Here is a 19,187-nt window from a genome sequence, read left to right on the forward strand (position 1 = left end):
TTGAATGTCCATTTGACTTAAGTTAATAAAGCTAAAGGAAATACTCGCGGTCCTGACAGGGGATGGGAAAAGCAAAGCCAAATCCCCTCTGGGCTCTGGCTTGAGGTCATGACCCCCAGGCCAGCAGCCAGTGGTGAAGGTCTGGCCTTTGACTGTGAACCCTAAGGATGACACTCCTGGTCTTACTGCCCCAGGGGCTCATGGCTGACCCCCAAGGGCCTGTCCTTTTCGCTTTTCACAGCACTGCAGCCCCAAAGCTGCTGAGGGTGGGGGTCGGAGGAAGCCCACCCCAGGGGCTGCCTGGTGCTGGTGGGTGGGTGAAGAGCCAGGCTCACCTTTGCCCTCAGTCCGTGTGCCAGGACTCCGGAGCCTGGCTGGCGGTTCCTGAGCGCAAAACGAAGCCTACTAGGGCTCTCGGGGTGGGTGGTGGGAAGGGGGCGGGGGCAACTTTATAGACAATAAAGGGAAGAATTTCAGGTTGGCAAGGGGTAGGGAGAGCAAAAAAGCGGTAGGGAGGGTGCGGGGCTCCGCAGGAGCAGAGGGTGCCGGGGCTGCCTGGGCCTGAGAATCCCCCGGCGCGTCTCCGCCACCTGCCCACGTGCGTGCGTGCGCCGGGAGCCCGAGGCCGGTCAGCGGGAGTCGGAGGCCGAGCCCGGAGCCGCAGAGCAGCCGCAGGCGGAGACCCAGCGAGCGCGCTGCCCCGGGAGCCGAGCGCAGGGGCCGCCCACTGGCGGGGGAGCCGGGGAGCGCGCAGGGGAGGCGGCGGCGGCCGCGGCGGCGGGGCTTCCCCGGGCTTCCCCTCCCCTCCCCGGGCCAGGGCGCGGAGGCGGCGCTCGGCGCCAGGGCGCGGGGAGTCCCCAGGGCGCCCCCAGCTCGGCGCGGGGCCGCGGGGCGGGGAGCGGCGGGCGCGGCGTCCGCGAGCCCCCGGGCCCCGCGGCGGGAGGTTTGGGCCGAGCCCTCCCCAGCGCCCGCCCGCCCCCGCCCGGCGCCCGCCTCCCGCCCCCGCCCGCGGCCTGGAGCGCGCCTCCCTCGCCGCCCCGGGTCTGGCGAGCCGGCGCCGGTCGAGCTGCGGGAGCCGCCGAGAGCACCAGCCGCCGCCGCCGCCCCGGGAGCTGCTCCGGCCGCACCATGCGGGAGCTGGCCATCGAGATCGGGGTCCGGGCCCTGCTCTTCGGAGTGTTCGTGTAAGTAGTGGTGCGCCGCGGGCGGGGGCGCGCGGACGCGGGGACCCACGGACCGAGCGTGTCTGCGCCCCAACTTTGTTTGCGCCACCGCGTCCCTTCGGGGCCTGGATTCGAGGTCTCCTCTCCGCCCAGTGCCCGGGATGTGTCCTACGGGACCGTCCTGGTCCCCTTCCAGGGACCCTGGGCGCGGAGGGACCCACGTACGCCGGACGAAGACTCGCTCCCGCTACCCCCATCGCGCCAGGGAGCGGGACCGGCCGCCGCTCGGGTCCCCTCGCCTGCGCTTGTCGCCGGCTGCGCACCAGCTGCCCGGGGACTCAGGTTGCACCCCTGGAAGCGGGAGCGCAACCTCGCTCGCGCACTCGGGAAGTTTCTCTTTCTGTGCGATCTTCTGAGCCCGACGTTTGCAGTCCTTCCTCCTGGCCCATCTCCCATCGCCGTGCGCAGGGCCAGGCTGGATCTCCTTCCGTGGCCCTGGCCCTGGCTTTGGCGACCGGGGTTCAGGTGAGCGTTTCCCCCAGGAGACGTTTGCGGTACTTCTCTGGCTGGAAAACTGTTGCTGCGGAGGCTGGGGAAGTCGGGGGCCGCAGCCCGAGGTACGGGATCCGTACGCCCCGAGCTCAGTGCGGAGCCCTTGTCCGCTTAGGGTGCGGGCGGGCGCTAATGGGGATAGCAGCGAAATGCCTCTGGTGGCTCCGAGCGGCTGGTACCTGGAAATAGCGATCTTGGAAAGAGGAGGGGGCTCCGGGCGCAGGCTCTTTTAGAGATGTCTGAACCCCAGGGCGCCTCAGGGACCCGCTACCCGCCGGCCCCGGAGGCCCAAGCAGCAGAGAGCTGTCGCCGTCTCTGCCTTTCAGATCCGAGCCTTTAACACCAGCTCAGACCCACTCCACAGCCCCCCTATGATCTCTTGCCAGGCAGGCGACGGCACCTGCACTTGACCCTACGTTAGCTGGTCAGGTTCTCTTTGCCCCTGCGCCCATGACTGTTTTCTGACACATTTGAAATATTAAAGTTGCATGAACTTTCTGGACTTGCCAGGTTCTTTTGAAAAGCCCATGCATGCAGCCATTCCAAACAGGAGGCCCCTCTCTGGATTTCTGCCCCAGCCTGGAGTCATTGATGGCAGGTGGGAGGCTGTGAGTTGACTTCTGTTTCGTGCAGCCCAGGGTATACACATGGAAAGAAAGACCCTTTCTTGCATGTTTTTCTTTACTAGGGATTAAATTCATCCAGAGTATTGATTCACACCATCATAAAGGGTGATGAGTTCCCCCAGATGCAGGCAAGCCCCCTCTCCCAGCTTCTGACTAAACACTGCTGTTATTCAGTGCGAAGAAGGAATTAGAAGAACTTCAGTTGGGTTTTGATGCATTTGGAAAAACAAAAAAAAAAACACTTTTCCCTTCTCTTACTCCATCTTTCTACCTTTGGAACATATATTAAAACTAGAGATTGCTGTGTGATCAGATGGGGCCAGATCTGATTGGCAGATAGGCTAGTTCCATTATATTATTATATGATAGAAATGATAAAATAGTGTTCAGTGCACAGGATTTACCAGACGTTTGTTTGGTAAATGTGAGTGTGTGTAATGCTGAAATAAAGTGAGGTAGGCTGGTAGGCTGCCTGGTTTGATTGTTGCTGGAAATTGTCAGATAATGAAAGGGTCCAACGGTATGCAAATATTTATATTGTTTTCAGATTTCAAATAGCCCCCAAAACATTTATGAGATGTTTACAGATATATGACGCTCTGTGCAGTGGCTTTGAAAATGTGATAATTACTGCTTTATGTGCTTTTTTACTTCCTCAAGGAACGTTATGTAAAAATCAGGCAGTTTTATATTCTTTTCTCCAAAGTTCCCCTTTGTATTAATGGGGGATCTGCCGTTACCCAAAGGGAAACATTTGGACACTGATGGTGTTTTGGGGTGATTCCCTGATTTTCTGTCAGTTGGAACCAGTACAGTGGATCCAACTTGTGGCTCTTTTACCTGCAAAGACCAGCTTTGGTATCGGTGTGAGACTGCCTGGGTGGGAATCTTGGATGTTCAGATGCTGTTATCATCAGGCAGAGATAACGACTTCCGGAAGGACAGGCTAGGCGCACATAGATACAGATGACCCTTTGTTTTCTTAGATAAGCTTCTGGTGGGATAACAGAGGCTGTTTGGGGGGAAGGTTTGTTCTTCCTTTCTCCAGCGCTGGTCTGATGGCAAGATTTCAGTGGTTTGTACCCACCTGTGCTCATGAAGGTGGTGGTCTCCGTAGCAGAGTGGGTTGAGAAAATCCTTCTGGGCAAGCTGTATCCACTTTCTCTGCAGCTGGGTCCAGTGTAGCTGATAAAAGTCATCATCTGCTTCTGCTCGTTGTATGTACCCTATTTCTCAGGATAAGAGAATAATCTTTTTGGGGGGAGGGGAGACACCTTGCTTCTTTGCAAACTTGTGCCTCTGGGAGGACGTCACCTGTAGATGCACCTGTTCTGTGATTATATTTTCTCTGAGTGAGAGCAAGACCCCACTGCCTGAGGCCCACATGCTCCTGTAGACTTGAAGTGAGTGCTAATGAAATGCAGTTTTGGACCTTGAGGTTGTAGGGTTATATGCTTTTCCTTTCTACTTAGGGAACCACTTCTCTGTCTCTAGGCCAGGTTTAGTGCTGAGGTTTGGCGATTCAGGATCCCAAGAGCATGCCCTCCAGGAACCCCCATAGACCATCCAAGAGGTGTGCAATGTCCTTTGGGCAGCCCTGACCAAGAAGTTCAAACCACCGGGAAGAAAATTAGTAACGAGTAACACAAATCAGGGCTGGCACAGAAAGCTTAACCGAACAGGGAATAAAACGGTTAGAGGAGCCCAGTGTTTAGGAAAAATCAGAGTACAATGTGTAGCTTTGAGGCTGCATTTAGTGCTCTGAAGCTTGCCCGGAGGCCCCTTTGCTCTTACTTATGGAGTGTGGGCAGAGCAGAGAGGAGGAGCTTCAGTGGGCTTCCTCCATCTTCCTGCCACCCAAGGCTCCGGCAGATTCTGTGAGCTTGTGTGTACCTGCAAAACCAGCACTGGACCTCAGTGAGCAAACGCAGTGTGGATACGAGGTGGTCAGTCAACAGCCTCGCAGCCAGTGTTACACTGTTGGTAGTATATTACCTCCACTTTTCCTGCTGTCACCAGTACAGTAAGTGCCATTTATTGAAGGTTTATTACGTGCCAGGCAGTAATGAAGATGATCACACAGATTTAACCCTTACACACACTCCACGAAGCGGGTATGTTGGCATTTGTGTTCACGCATGAAGAGGCCGAAGCAAAGACAGCTTAAGGAACCGCCCAAGTCACAGAGCGAATATGGGAAGCCCTGAGATCCAAATCTAGATGGTCCTTCTGCGTCATCTGGACTCTTAGTCACCTCGCTATACTGCTTCAGGAAGAATAACAGCCGGTGCGCGGCTCTCAAGGGTTTACTGTGCCTAAGACATTCAAACAAAGAAACCAAGATTTAGACAGGGTGAGTAGCTGGCCTGAGGACACTCAGGTAGCAGGAGGTATAATCTGGATCTGAACAGGCAGCTGAACCCCACGTCCCACAGCCATCAGCCACTGAGATAGAATGTGTCTGGCACCAGACTTTGAAAACTAGAGCAAAAGTGACTGCATCCTAGAAGCGATCCCCTTACCGTGACGTATTGTCTCCGGAGAAGCAAATGAATGGCGTAGAATGATGTGTGGGAAGAGGCGTCACTCTGGTTCTCAGAGCAGACTCTTAGGATGACATTTCAAAGGGCATGGGGTGGTAGTTATGGGTCCCATGCCCTAAGAGACAGGATTAGGATATGTTACAGATTTTGCAGGGTCTCCCTTAGTCTCTGGAGCCCAGAGGGTGAGGTGTGGGGAGAGAAACTTGCAGGTCAGAACCTAATTGGTAGATTAAAGAACTGGAGGGTGTGTATACTCTCTCTTGCACCTTTTGGCCCTTGCCTCCAGGACATCAGTTCAACTGGAAAACCCTTTCTTTATAGCGCTGCAGAAAGGGCTCTGGAAATAAGACAACAATCAGAAATGCCGGTGGAGGGGGAAGGCAATCTACCTGTTTCACCTGTGAGCCCAGGTTCCCTGGGGTCCTCAGTCCCTCTCTCCACTACCCGCTCTGAGTGGCCCCCTGTCTGGGATGTCCCTCTGGGAGCTGTGGGTTGCTCAGCGAGTGGATGACATTTGCCTCAATTCAGATCAATCCTGTGTCTTTCTTGGAGCGCTTCCTGTGCAGGAGACCTGTACTGGGTGTGGGGTGGGGGGGGGGAGGGTGTTAGAAGAAGGCTGGGGGGGCCTTCTGGGAGCTCACAGGTTGGCCGAGCAAGCACACAGTGGACCACTAGTGATTTTCCCCGGTGTAATCGCTTGCTTTGGAAGTTTTTCCTCCCAACGTTTTTATCATCCATCCAGGTGACAGATGCTTATTTGGCACCTTCTAGGGGCCAGCACTGTACGAGTTCTTTTCCTTCCCCTTCGTTGGTGCACTCTGGTTGGTATCATTCCAAACAGACACAGGGAAACTTGGCACCTTTGCTGGTCCAGGTGATTTGCCTGAGGGCACTAGCTGTCAGGTAGGATTTTTGGAGTAGTGACGGAAACTAATGTAACTTGCAGTATTACCCCGAAGAGTCCTGTCCAGGGCTCGAGGCCAAGGACAGTTGTAGTTGGAGCAAAGTGCTCCGTTTACTGAGGAGGGGTTAATTAGCCCCAGGAGGGATGGGAAGGTGGGGACAGGTGCCAGGGAAGGCTGCCCAGAACTGACACCTTACCTGAGTCTTGAGTATCCAGCAGCAGGCCCGAGGACATTCCTGTGGACAGAGTGGCCTGGAGCAAAGGCCTAGAGGTCTGGAGGCACATTTTGGATGGGGATCAGGTCTCTGGGCGTGGCCTCAGCATAGAGTGTGGGTCTGGAGGTGGCTGGTAGGAGGGGCAGGAAGTGAGTCTGGGACAGCAATGTGGGTGGTCTCAGTGCCCTGCTGGGAAGCGTGGACATTCCTTTATAAGCAGTAACTGGGGAGCCCTGGGAGATTTGAAACAAAAAAGCCTCATGGTAAGACACTTGCCTGGTGGTGGAAAATGACAGCTCCCTCGGGCACGTAGGCCCTGTTTATGTTTGTAAGTGACAGTGCCCAGCTGCTGTGCCGCACGGTGTGTGCGCTCTGGGGGCCTGGGTTGCGGTCAGCTGTCTCCGTGGCTGGCTCCATACTGCCAGCTGTTGGATTGTGGGGGCCGGCACTGTGTCATCGTCTTCTTTGCTTTGTCTATCTTCCCAGCCAAGCCTTGCCACCAGCGCGGTCTGTGCCTCTTGAGTGCTCACCAGATTGCGTTCGATTTCTGATGGCTATTTCTGGTGGTCACATAGACCCCAGGGCGATCTGCCTCAGTGCAGAATGAGGCTTCCTTAAAGGTTTGCCGACCACGTGCATCAGACTTTCCTGGGGCCCAGCTCAGACTTCACTGAATCAACATATGGAATGGAGCCCTGGGAATCTGCATTTTCAACAGGTGCGCCTTCTGTCCACCACATTTGGGAACTACTGACGTGCAGCCTACACCTTCTTGTGCTGGAGGGTCTCCTCTGGTTCTTTTCTGGCTGCACAGACTACCCTTCCCCAACTCCTGCCATCAGGTGGGGCCATATGGAATGTGGGTGTTCGACAGGTGGTGAGCTCCAGTTGGGGCAGCGTAAATTTAGTGGCCTTTAGTGGCCTGTCATTGTCCTCCTCTGTTGGGGATGAGCATGCAGCTGTGTGTTGAGACGGCAGAACTTCTCCACATAAGCAGAGAGACAGCTTCCCTGGAGAGTCATAGCATTGGCAGTGGACTTTGTGGGCCAGAAGGAAACTTTTTGCGTTAATGGCGATTTTAGGGATTGATTAGCTACCGAAGCACAAGTCTGTTCCATCTGGCTAATACACTTGGAATAATTTTGCTTGCTCTCTAGAAACAAAGTCATTTGAGGCAAAGTGGTATGATGAAAGACTATGGACTTTGGAGCTAGACAGGTCTATGTTTGGATTTTAGCTCTGCCACTAACCAGCAAGTTGCCTAAAATCTCCGAACCTCGATTTCTTCATGTGAGAAAGAAGAACAATACTTACCTCATTGGATGTTAGTATATAAGATGCTTTTTTTTTTTATAACCCCTGTCCTTAAAAAAAAATTTTTTTTAATGTTTACTCATTTATTTTTGAGAGAGTGTGTGAGCGGGGGAGGGACAGGGAGAGAGACAAAGAATCTGAAGCAGGCTCCAGGTTCTGAGCTGTCAGCACAGAGGCTGATGCGGGGCTGGAATCCACAAACTGTGAGATCATGAGATCATGACCTGAGTCGAAGTTGGACGCTTAACCGACTGAGCCACCCAGGCGCCCTAGGAGATAAGGTGCTTTAAGCACCTACAGTACATGGAACAAAAATGAGATGCCTTCTCCCCACTCTTGTGAATCTCTACTACGTATAGTTGGTGTCTGAGAATAGCAGTGTAGCACAGTGGTCAGGACCATGGCCTTTGACATTGGTTGCTGAGGCTTGAATCCAGATTTTGACACTTATTAGTTGCATGAGCCTTTGGGGAAAGTATTTATCCAGCTTAGATCCTTGTTTCTCCCTCTGTTCCACAGAAAAAATAGCAGTACCCATGAACGTAAGGCTTGGGAGTATTAAATGAGAGAGTATTCAGCTCATCATGGGTGCTCAGTAAATGGAAATGTTATTACCATTGTCCTTTTGTTAAGATAAATCCATAATGTATGCTACAGAGAAACGCTATAGGTAGCTAACAATACTCTGATTACAAATGATTTACTACGGGATTTCTATAAACTAGTAAACTTCTTTAAATACATTTCGCATGATTCCTTTTAGTCCCCGTGAGGCAAGTATGTAACTTGAGCTCATGAATGAGCTCATTCAGTGAGCCGTACCCCCATAGAGCAGCGTGGCTGGCTCGCTGTCTAATGGATGGGTGGTCCCAGTACTGTCGTTTCTCATATGTGACTTACATTGCTGGCCGTTTACAACAGTGATTTTAGGACATCAAATCCGAAGGGGCATTAGCATAACTGCATTGGACCATGTGAAAGGAAAATGCTGCATTCTTATCATTTTCTTCCGACACCCAGTGTCCGAAGCCCTGCGCAGGGAGTTTTCCATCAGACACCTTCCCGGGGCCCTGTCCACCCCCAGTCGGGGTGGGTGGAGTGCGGTGAGCATCTCTTCCCTCCCTGGGGAGGCTTCTGCCTTGTCATCTGATAAATGGAGCAGCCTTCTGCTTGAAATATTATTTGCCACTGTAAAGTGAGTCTGCTGAACCCAGAATTCTGAGAATTGATGATGTTCTGCCACAGGGAGATAAATGCTTATAACACGACGAAAAGGAGATCATTAGTTTCATAACTTGTAGACAAAGTTATCTCAATTAGTTATAAAGATGATGCCGTTTATGACCCACACAAGGCTCATAAAAGCACCATACCTGCCTCTATTTTCCTATGATAGTGTTCTTAAATATGAAAATCATCATAGTAATACTTGTTTCTTTAGTAAATATAACCTGTGGGTGAATCAGAAGCACCGGTTTACAGTGCGGAGGTGGACTGACACAGAACCATACCCGCCGGTGCCATCATTAACCAAAGGCACAAAGGTGTAGGGGGACTTGGAGATGTCCCGGGATGGACGAGCAGGAGGCACAGAGAATCTGGGAGTCTTGAGCCCAGGGATGGCCGCATCACCAGCTTTCAATATGTGACTGAAAAACTGTCCTACAAAGGTAAGAGACTAGTTGTGATTCGGTCTCCACTGCAGACAAAGGAGCAAGAAACAGGGTCAGAATCCGTAGGAGGAGCATTTAGGTTGGTTTTCAGAAAAGTAGGCAGTCTGCCAGTCACTGGGAGACATTTCTTTTCTCCTTTTCCGAAGGGTTTTAAAAACATTTTTATGAAAGTGTTATTTCGAACCATATGCAGTGGCTGATATTTGACTGTTTTGACCTACAAAAGCAAGAATTTCATTGAATTCAACCTAAAAATAAAATACACAGGAAACAAATGCATGATTTATAATTGCACAGCTTCCCAGAATACCCTCTGCCCACCAAGCCCCATTTCCCCTGCCCCCAGGGTTCAGTTCTGAGCTCCATATAAATGGAATCATACAGCAGGTACTTTTTCATACGGCTGCTTTGCTCAGCGTGTTTTTGAGATTTATCCATGTTGTACTTAGTTGTAGTTTGTTAATTCTTATTGCCATAGAGCTTTCATGGCATGACTTACCTCTTGCTTTACTCACTTTGCTGTTTATGGATATTGGGGTTATTTGTTGATTTGGGCTAATGCTGTTATTGTCTGTCTGTCTTCTTTCTTTCTTCCTTTCTTTTTTTTCGTGAACATATTTGTAATTTCTGTTGGGTATATACCTAGGAGTGGAAATGCTAGGTTGTTATTCACTTGAGGTTTTTAAAGAAGGATTTGGCCTTTCTTCGTCTAGCTCCGCTTCTGAATTAGGGATGTGTGCTGCTTTAATCTCCATCTGTTGAGCAGTTACTTTGTGAAAGCCCGTGGTGGCCCCAAATGCCCCGAAGAAGCCACGAGCTGGGTCCCCACTCTACAGGCAGGCAGGCAGGCAGGCAGCCTGGCCACCGTAGTCAGTGCAAGGGCTTTGGAATTATTTTCTGACTGCTGATTGCAAGGGTGTGCCCTAGCTTCCTCATCTGTGAAGTGGGGATAAGAAATAACACCTGCCAGGGGGCTGTAAGGATGAAATGATGCGTAACAGGTGCCAGCTACAAAGCTGGTACATAGTGGTAAAGCCACTCTGTGTCCCTGGCTCCATCATGCTTCTTGTGGGCAGGTGGAGATGAAGGTGAGTGAAAAAACCCCCTAATATCACAGCGTAATAATAAGAAGAAGAATGCAGCTCTTAGCACCACAGTAGAGCTGTGCCTTGAACTAGGATTTCAGAAGTCTGGGGGAAGCATTCTGAATAATCATCCAAGAAATCACTGACAAAATGAATTGACCAATACCTATGTACCTGTCAGTATCTTTTCATTGACCTGTATCTTTGGTTACAGAGGGAGGAAAGGAGATGAGCTTTAACATGTACTGTAGATCAACTTTGTTCTAGGCACTTGTCACACCTTAGATGATTTCATCTTTGCAAGTCCCCCCCCCCCGCCCCCGCCGCAAGAGGTGATATTGTTGTCCTGATTTACACAGTAAGGAGTTAACACTCCTTATATACAGAAAGCTCTTGCCAATCAATGAGAAAAGAGCAGAGCTCTTGAAGAGAAGAGTGGGCAGCAGAACTAACAGGGAACTAGTAATACAAATAGCGAACGCACCTTTATAAATCTGTGATTTCCATAGAAAGGCAAAACATCCATCTGAAAGCAGCAAAATGACATTGCATATAGATCAGCACACACTTTTTATTGTGCTGGGACCAAAGAATGTGGAGCCATTGAAATTAGTAACATAGACGACTATTTGTTGACTTGCGGAAGATACCCATAAATTGTGAGGTGGTAAAAAGTAGGTTATGTAAGTGTGCACGATGCTACTTTCATATGGTAATGTAATGAAATCAGTTTGTGTTGATATCTATAAGGAAAATCGCTATAAAGATATACAACAAAATTGTAACAGTGGTTATTTTAGCCGATGGAATTATATAATATTTGCTTTTTTCTTCATGCTATTTATTGTCTACATTATTTTACGGTAAACATTTATTACCTTCATATAGAATCAGAAAAATCAATGTAGAAGTTTCCTGTTATGGGGAGGGGAAGAACCTAATGAAATATTCTTAGATGGGGCTGTGTGATCTTTTTGTGATTGCTTTAGACATATCTGTAGTGGGAATGTGTCAAAAATCAACCTTTCTATATTTAATATCAACTAAAATATTGAAAGGAAAACCAGAAGGTAAAGATTAACACCCAGATGTGCAAGGTTGTGGTGAAACAGATGTTATCTGAGGCTGCAGGTGGAAATGTAAATGGACATAAGCCTTTAAAAAAAATTTTTTTTTAACGTGTATTCATTTTTGATAGAGACAGAGCATGAGTGAGGGAGGGGCAGGGAGAGAAGGAAACACAGAATCTGAAGCAGGTTCCAGGCTCTGAGCTGTCAGCACAGAGCCCGACGCAGGGCTTGAACCCACCCATGAGATGGTGACCTGAGCCAAAGTCGGCCGCTTAACCGACTGAGCCACCCAGGCACCCTGGACATAAGCCTTTTGAAGAGTGGTATTTCAGTGCATAGACAGACAGACCTGAAATTATTCCTGTCCTTTGACTTAGAAGTGTTAGAAAAATATGTTGAGGCACTGATGTAGAGATGCAAAAATATCCTCATGTATAAGATATTCACTGCTGTGTTCCATAAAAGCAAATATATTTGTCAAATAAAACTAAAATAAAAGTCAAGTGGTCAACACTGGAATAATAGTTTGATAAATTACGGACACGATAAATTGTCTATTAAAACGATAATTTTGAAAATTGGGAAGAAACATGGTAACATTTTATGATGTAGTAGTTAAAGGGAAAAAGGACTCTCCAAAAATAGATGTCAGAGTTAAACTGTGGGCAGCATGTTTGATTTGGGCAAATATTAGAAAGGATTTTACACAGAAGAGCATGTATATAGTGGGAATGAATGTGTCTCTTCACTTAAACATTTTCTTTAAGATTATGAAATAGGGGCACCTGGGTGGCTCAGTCGGTTGAGCGTCCGACTTCAGCTCAGGTCATGATCTCTCGGTTTGTGAGTTTGAGCCCCATGTCGGGCTCTGTGCTGACAGCTCAGAACCTGGAGCCTGGTTTGAATGCTGTGTACCCACCTCTCTCTGCCCCTCCCATGCTCATGCTCTGTCTTTCCCTGTCTTTCAATAAGTAAACATTAAAAAAAATTTTTTTAAGATTATGAAATAGTTGGAAAAATTGAAACAACAGAGAAGGGTAAGGATGGCTTACCTGAGAAGGGTAAGGATGGCTTATCTCTCTCAGGACTGCTTCACCTCTCTGCCCGTTCATTCCCTTCACTTTTTTTTAAATTTTTTTTTTTTCAACGTTTATTTATTTTTGGGACAGAGAGAGACAGAGCATGAACGGGGGAGGGGCAGAGAGAGAGGGAGACACAGAATCGGAAACAGGCTCCAGGCTCTGAGCCATCATCAGCCCAGAGCCCGACGCGGGGCTCGAACCCACGGACCGCGAGATCGCGACCTGGCTGAAGTCGGACGCTTAACCGACTGCGCCACCCAGGCGCCCCCCCTTCACTTTTTAAAGTCAAACTTTTAAACAATGTGTACTCTTTTGTGGGTCTATGTTGCCTGGCACGTTTCTGAGATTCATCTGTGTTGTGCTCAGTTGTAGTTTGTGTGTGTGTGTGTGTGTGTGTGTGTGTACATAAAATATACATTTTGAATATATTATGTATTTACACATAATAAAAATATAGGTAAATATAAAATGAAATAAATAAAAGTTTAATAAAAACTGAGACACCCTGACAAATTTTTTTTTTACTTAATTTAGATCTGCTTGATTCTTTTTATTGGCTGTGGGTATTTCATCATATTAACCTACTCAGGGAATTTTAGGGTGTTTCAATGTCTCAGTACAACAGACAACATTGCAATTGTGCTTACACTGTAGTGCACCTGTTAAAGTATTGCTGTGATAAGCTTTTGCAAATGAAATTTCGTGGTCAAAGACCATGTGTGTTTTTTTTTTTTTTAATTTTTTTTTTCAACGTTTATTTATTTTTGGGACAGAGAGAGACAGAGCATGAATGGGGGAGGGGCAGAGAGAGAGGGAGACACAGAATCGGAAGACCATGTATGTTTTAAATTCTGATGGATGTTGCTCAGTTGTCCATCCAAAGGGCTGGCTGTCCATGTTTACATTCTGTTTTTCGACATCCTTGCCAATGCTGGGTGTTGGTAATGTTTTATATTTGTACCGTAGGACAGAATATTACATTTGTGTCTTTTCATTGTGTATTGGCAGTTTTTATTTCCTTTTTAAAATTAGGTTTTAATTTTGGGGTGCCTGGGTGGCTCAGTTGGTTAAGCATCCGACTTTGGCTCAGGTTATGGTCTCACAGTTCATGTGTTCAAGTCCCACATTTGGCTCTGTGCTGACAGCTCAGAGCCTGAAGCCTGCTTCAGATTCTGTGTCTCCCTCTCTGTCTGCCCCTCTCCTGTTCATGCTCTGTCTCTCTCTCTCTCTCTCTCTCTCTCTGTCTCTCAAGACTAAAGAAATGTTAAAAAAATTTTTTTTAATTAAGTTTTAATTTTAATTCCATTATGGTTAATATATAGTGTTATATTAGTTGCAGGTATACAGTATAGCGATTCAACAATTATGTATATCACCCAGTTACTTATCAGGACAAGTGCACTTCTTAATCCCCATCACCCATTTCACCCATCCCCCACTCATCTTCCCTCTGGTGACCATCTGTTTGCTCTCTATAGTTAAACATCTGTTTCTCAGTTTGTCTCTCTCTCTTTTTCCTTTGCTTGTTTGTTTTGTTTCTTAAATTCCACATGTATGTGAAATCATATGGTATTTGTCATTCTCTGACTTATTTCACTTAGCATTATACTCTCTAGTTCCATCCACATCGTTGCAAATGGCGAGATTTCATTCTTTTTATGGTTGAATAATATTCCATTGTGTATGTATATATATACACACACATATATAAACACACATAGACACACACACATCTTTTTTATCCAATTCGTCTATTGATTGACACCTGGGTTGCTTCTATTATGTGGCTATTGTAAATAATGTTGCTATAAACGGGTACATGTATCCCTTTTCAGTTAGTGTTTTTATATTTTTTTGGGTAGATACCCGGTAGTGCAATTACTGGATCTGTTTTTAACTTTTTAAGGAACCTTCAGTCTATTCACAGTGGCTGCACCAGTTTGCATTCCCACCAACAGCGCACAAGGGTTCCTTTCCCTCCACATCCTCGCCAACACTCGTTTCTTGTGTTTTTGAGTTTAGCTATTCTGACAGGTGTGAGGTGATATCTCATTGTGGTTTTGATTTACATTTCCCTGACAGTGAGTGATGTTGAGCATCTTTTCATGTGTCTGCTGGCCAATTTGTATTTCTTTAGTGAAATATCATTTCCCTTAATCCATGCTTCATCTTACTGAAGTGTAGGAGTGCTTTATGCCTTAAAGATATGAATCTTTTCTTTCATATGTTGCAGCTATCTTCTCTGTGTCTGTGGTTGACTTTTAAATTTCTTTGCAGTTTCTATTATGCGCACATTTAAATTTTTGTGTAGTTCAATCTATCAGTCTTTCCCTTTATGGTTTCAGAGTTTGTGTCCTATTTAGAAAGTCCTCTTTCATCTAAAATAGAAACGTTCTGTATTGTCTAGTATTTTATGCTTTGTTCTTTAATTTTAATTCTTTAACGTATCGGAAATTTATTTTTATGTATGGAGTGAGGTAGAGGATTTAAATTGCTGTTTCTGTATAGTTTTCAGTTGTGGAGTAGACATTGTCTTCTCCGTGATACCATTACCAGTTACAAATTCCCATATGTCCATGGAATTGCAAGTGAATCTTGTTGCAATTTCAATTCTAAGGTATATAGCCCCTTACCTCTGGGAACAAACATAGCATGGAGGTTAAGACTGCAAGCTCCAGAGTCAGGATGCCTGAGTTCAAACCACTAATCTTCTGTTACAATCTGTGTGAACTTGGAAGTTGCTTTATCTCTCTGTGCTTTAGTTCCCTGGTCTTAATAATGATATGGATAATAGTGGATACTAATAATAATAATGGATAATGATGCAGTAATTTCATTGTATTGAGATCAGAGAGAGCGGCTTGTGTGATTTTTGTGTTTCATAACTTGTTCTGATTTTCTGTGTGGCCACATATGTGGTCAATTTTTTGTAAATTTATATAGCTTGAACATAATGAATAGTTTGTGTTTGATAGGTACAGAGCTCTAAATATATTAAAGCAAGCTGACTATACTATTCAAATCTTCTATATTCTTACTATAAAAAAATTCATTCTTTATAATTTGGTCTTTTTTTAAAAAAAGTAATCTCTACCCACAACATGAGGTTCAAACTCATGACCCTGAGATTAAGAGTAGCATGCTGTACCAACTGAGCCAGCCATGTGCCCCTGACTTGGTCTTTTTAATGTGAAGATATGCTATCCCTCAAACTATGGTAATTAAAGCATTTACATTTTTGGAAGAAGTAACTAATATTTTGTCATACTACTGCCAGCTTATTCTGTTTTATTTTTGTGGTGCTTCCTTTTGCTTTTTTACCCCCTAATTTCTTGCATGTAGCTGAATAGCTCAAGTTTTCTTTACCACCCTTCTTTTTTTTCCTTTAGTGATTTGGAGGTCAGAATTCCTATGTCTGCATTTCATTTTTTTTTTTTAATTTTTTTTTTTAATGTTTATTTTTGAGACAGAGAGAGACAGAGCATGAACGGGGGAGGGGCAGAGAGAGAGGGAGACACAGAATCGGAAGCAGGCTCCAGGCTCTGAGCCATCAGCCCAGAGCCCGACGTGGGGCTCGAACTCACAGACCGTGAGATCGTGACCTGAGCTGAAGTCGGGCGCTCAACCGACTGAGCCACCCAGGCGCCCCCCTATGTCTGCCTTTCAGATTAGTGTTCTTAAATTTTATCTCCCTCTGATAAACCTTTTATCATTAAGAAGTTTTCATCTTTGTGTTAATATTCCTTATCTTGAAGTACACTTTATCTAATACAAGATATAGCTAGCTACATTATCTTTTTTGAGGGTAATGCCTGCATAGAATATATTTTCCATCCTTTTACTTTCAACCTACCTGTATTTTATGTTTAATGTATGTGTCTTATAAACAACATTTAGTTGTACCTTTTAATTTTATCCAGTATGGCCAATCTCTGCCATTTATTTCAAGTGGTTAAGCCATTTACATTTAATGCAATTATTGATGTGGTTGAGTTTAAGTCTACCATCTTATTTGTTTTTTATTTGTCCTGTTATTTGTTCCTTTTTTCTCTTTTCTTTAAAATTTTTTTAATGTTTATTTATTGTTGAGAGAGAGAGAGAGAGAGAGAGAGAGAGAGAGACAGTGTGTGAGTTGGGGAGGGGCAGAGAGAGAAGGAGACACAGAATCAGAAGCAGACTCCAGGCTCTGAGCTGTCAGCACAGAGCCCAACGCAGGGCTCAAACCCAGGAACTGCAAGATCATCACCTGAACTGAAATTGGATGTTTAACAGACTGAACCACTCAGACACCTCTCTTTTCTTTTAAATTAACATTTGTTACTATGCTATTTTATCTCCTTTATTGTAGTTTTAGCTACACCTCTTCAAAAATTTTAATAGTTTCTCTAGAGATTACAATATGCATTTTTTACTTGTCACCATTAAGTCAATATTTCAAACAGATTTCAAATACAGCATAAAATACAGCATAAAAACATTATGACAGCATACTTTCATTTCTTCCCTGATGCCTTTGAAATACTGTCATAGATTTCACTTCTATGTATGAATCACATAAAACATTTGTTTTTGTCTTAAACAGTCCATATACCTTTATAGAAATTACATTGAAAGTATTTACCCACATACTTAGCATTTCCAATGTTCTTTGTTATTTCTTTCAGATTTAGTGTTTTCCTTTAGGATTATATGCCTTCATCCTGAAGAACTTCCTTTAGCTTTTCTTTTTTCTTTTTTTAATTTTTTAACATTTACTTATTTTTGAGAGAGAGAGAGAGTGAGCGAGTGAATGGAGGAGGGATACAGAGAGAGGGAGACACAGAATCTGATGCAGGTTCCAGGCTGTGAGCTGTCAGCACAGAGCCCGACGCGGGGCTTGAACTCACAAACTGTGAGATCATAACCTGAGCCAAAGTCAGATGCCTAACCGACAGAGCCACCCAGGTGCCCCCCTTTAAGCTTTTCTTGCAGGGCAGATTTGCTAGAAATAGGTTCTCTTGGACTTTGTTCTATTGGGATTATCTTTATTTTTGAAAGATACTTTTGTTGGATGTACAATTCTAGGTTAAGAGTTTTCTTTCAGCTATTTAGAGATGGCTTTGAATTGCAGATTCCATTCTTTCTGATGAGAAGTCAGCTGTCTTTGTTATTGTTGCTTTCCTGAATGTCATGTGTTTTCCCCTCTGGCTGCTTTTAAGAATTTCTCTTCACCTTTGGTCTTTTGCAGTTTGAGTATGATGTGTCTAGGTTGGTCTCATTGTACATTTCCTGCTTGGGTTCATGGAGATTCTCAGAGCTATGGTTTGATGTCTTTCATCAGTTAAATATTAATAAGACATTAATATTTTTTCTGCCCCATTTTCTCTCTCTGTTTCTTTTGGTTTTTCATTCACACAGATATTAGTTTTATTTTATTTTATTTTTATTAAAACTTTTTTTAATGTTTATTTTTGAGAGAGAGACAGAGTGTGAGTGGGGGAGGGGCAGAGAGAGAGGGAGACACAGAATCTGAAACAGGCTTCAGGCTCTGAGCTGTCAGCACAGAGCTGGATGCAGGGTTTGAACCCACAAACCACAAGATCATGACCTGAACTGAATTCTGATACTTAACTGACTGAGCCACTCAAGCACCCTTATTAGACAGTTTCATATTATTCCACAAGTCTTGGAATGCTGTGTTCTATTTTATTTTTGTTATTTCTTTCTTCCCTGTGGCTCAATTTAAGGTAGTTTCTATTGGTTTATCTTCAAATTCACCAATTCTTTATTTTCTACTATGTCTATTCTGCTGCTAAGCCCACGCAATAAATGCTTTATTTCAGTTCATTTTTTTCCAGTTTAGAATTTCCATTTGATTCTTTTTTAGAGTTTTAGTTTCTTTGCTGATGTTTTCCACTTGTTCATTCTATTCTTCTTTCCCTATAATCTTTTAATGTATTTATAACAGAAAGTCCTTTTCTGCTAATTGTAACATCAAGGTGATCTATGGTTCTGATTTTTTTTTCCTGATGATTATGGGTCACATTTTACTGCTTCTTTTGTATGTGTAGTAATTTTTTATTGCATATTGGAGCTTATGAATCATACATTATGGAGACAATAGATCATTATTGTCTGCCAAAGAGTGTTGAGGTGTGTTCTTGCATGAAGTTAATTTATTGCTGGGTCGCCTTCATCCTTAGAATCTTGGTTCTAGGCTATGTTTGTATAAGTCTATCTTGGTTTTGCCTTTGATCCTAGGGTACATCCTTTAGTTCTGGGGGGTGCTTTTTATTAGTATAATTTGGCTCTTCTGAGGTTTCAGTAGAAAGGCTAACTTGGAAGAACTTCAACTCCAAACTCTATCTCCTGGCACTGGCTAGCTGCTGGAATTTCCTGTTTTACTTTTAGACTGTGGCTGTTACTTTCCAATGGGATCCTTGGAGTCCTGTCCTGCACATTGCAATGTCTGAGTTACCCAGTAATTTGAAGGGAATTTGTACACAGAATTTTGGGTTTCCCTTCTCTGGCTAAACTCTTTTTTCAGGGAGGTTTCATGTGTGTTGTATTATCCAGTATTTTATTTCCACTTGCTTTCTCTTTTCCATAGTTTTTCTCCCCCGCTATTCTGCTTTACTGATGGACACTCCTGGAGGCTCTAAAACCTGGCTATGGATTTCTTAATGTTTTCTTTCTTTTCAGTTGTGTTTTTTGAGAGGGAAGAGAGACAAAGTGAATGGGTTGCATCAGCCATCTTGAATTAGATATCTCTTTAAATAGATTTTTCAATTTTTTCTTGGACACAATGTTTATGTTTTTTAGTATATAAAATTATATATTAAAAATCCACTGATTCTTACTTTTACCTGTGAATATTTTTATGGCTTTTGGAGTCATCATTCAAGTGACCTCTCCTTTATGTATCTAAAATCCTACCTATTTTCTAAGACTTGGCTCAGAATTTGCTTTTCTCTGTTACCT

General features: G+C 45.0%; 1 protein-coding gene across 3 annotated transcripts in view; it reads left to right on the top strand.

The window, feature by feature from the left end:
- Positions 1-1,032: 1,032 nt before the first annotated feature.
- Positions 1,033-19,187, top strand: part of PLPP4 (phospholipid phosphatase 4) — a 130,309-nt gene continuing 112,154 nt past the window's right edge. For all 3 annotated transcript variants that reach the window (XM_086681023.1, XM_086681024.1, XM_025918043.2), the window contains exon 1: positions 1,033-1,184. In XM_086681023.1, the coding sequence (XP_086537149.1) occupies positions 1,129-1,184 (56 nt within the window). In that variant the 5' untranslated portion in view covers positions 1,033-1,128. The remainder of the gene's footprint in view (positions 1,185-19,187) is intronic.

The sequence above is a fragment of the Puma concolor genome, chromosome D2, assembly GCF_028749965.1.
Source record: "Puma concolor isolate L17-30 chromosome D2, mPumCon1.1.hap2, whole genome shotgun sequence".
In the NCBI taxonomy this organism is placed as follows: Eukaryota; Metazoa; Chordata; class Mammalia; order Carnivora; family Felidae; genus Puma; species Puma concolor.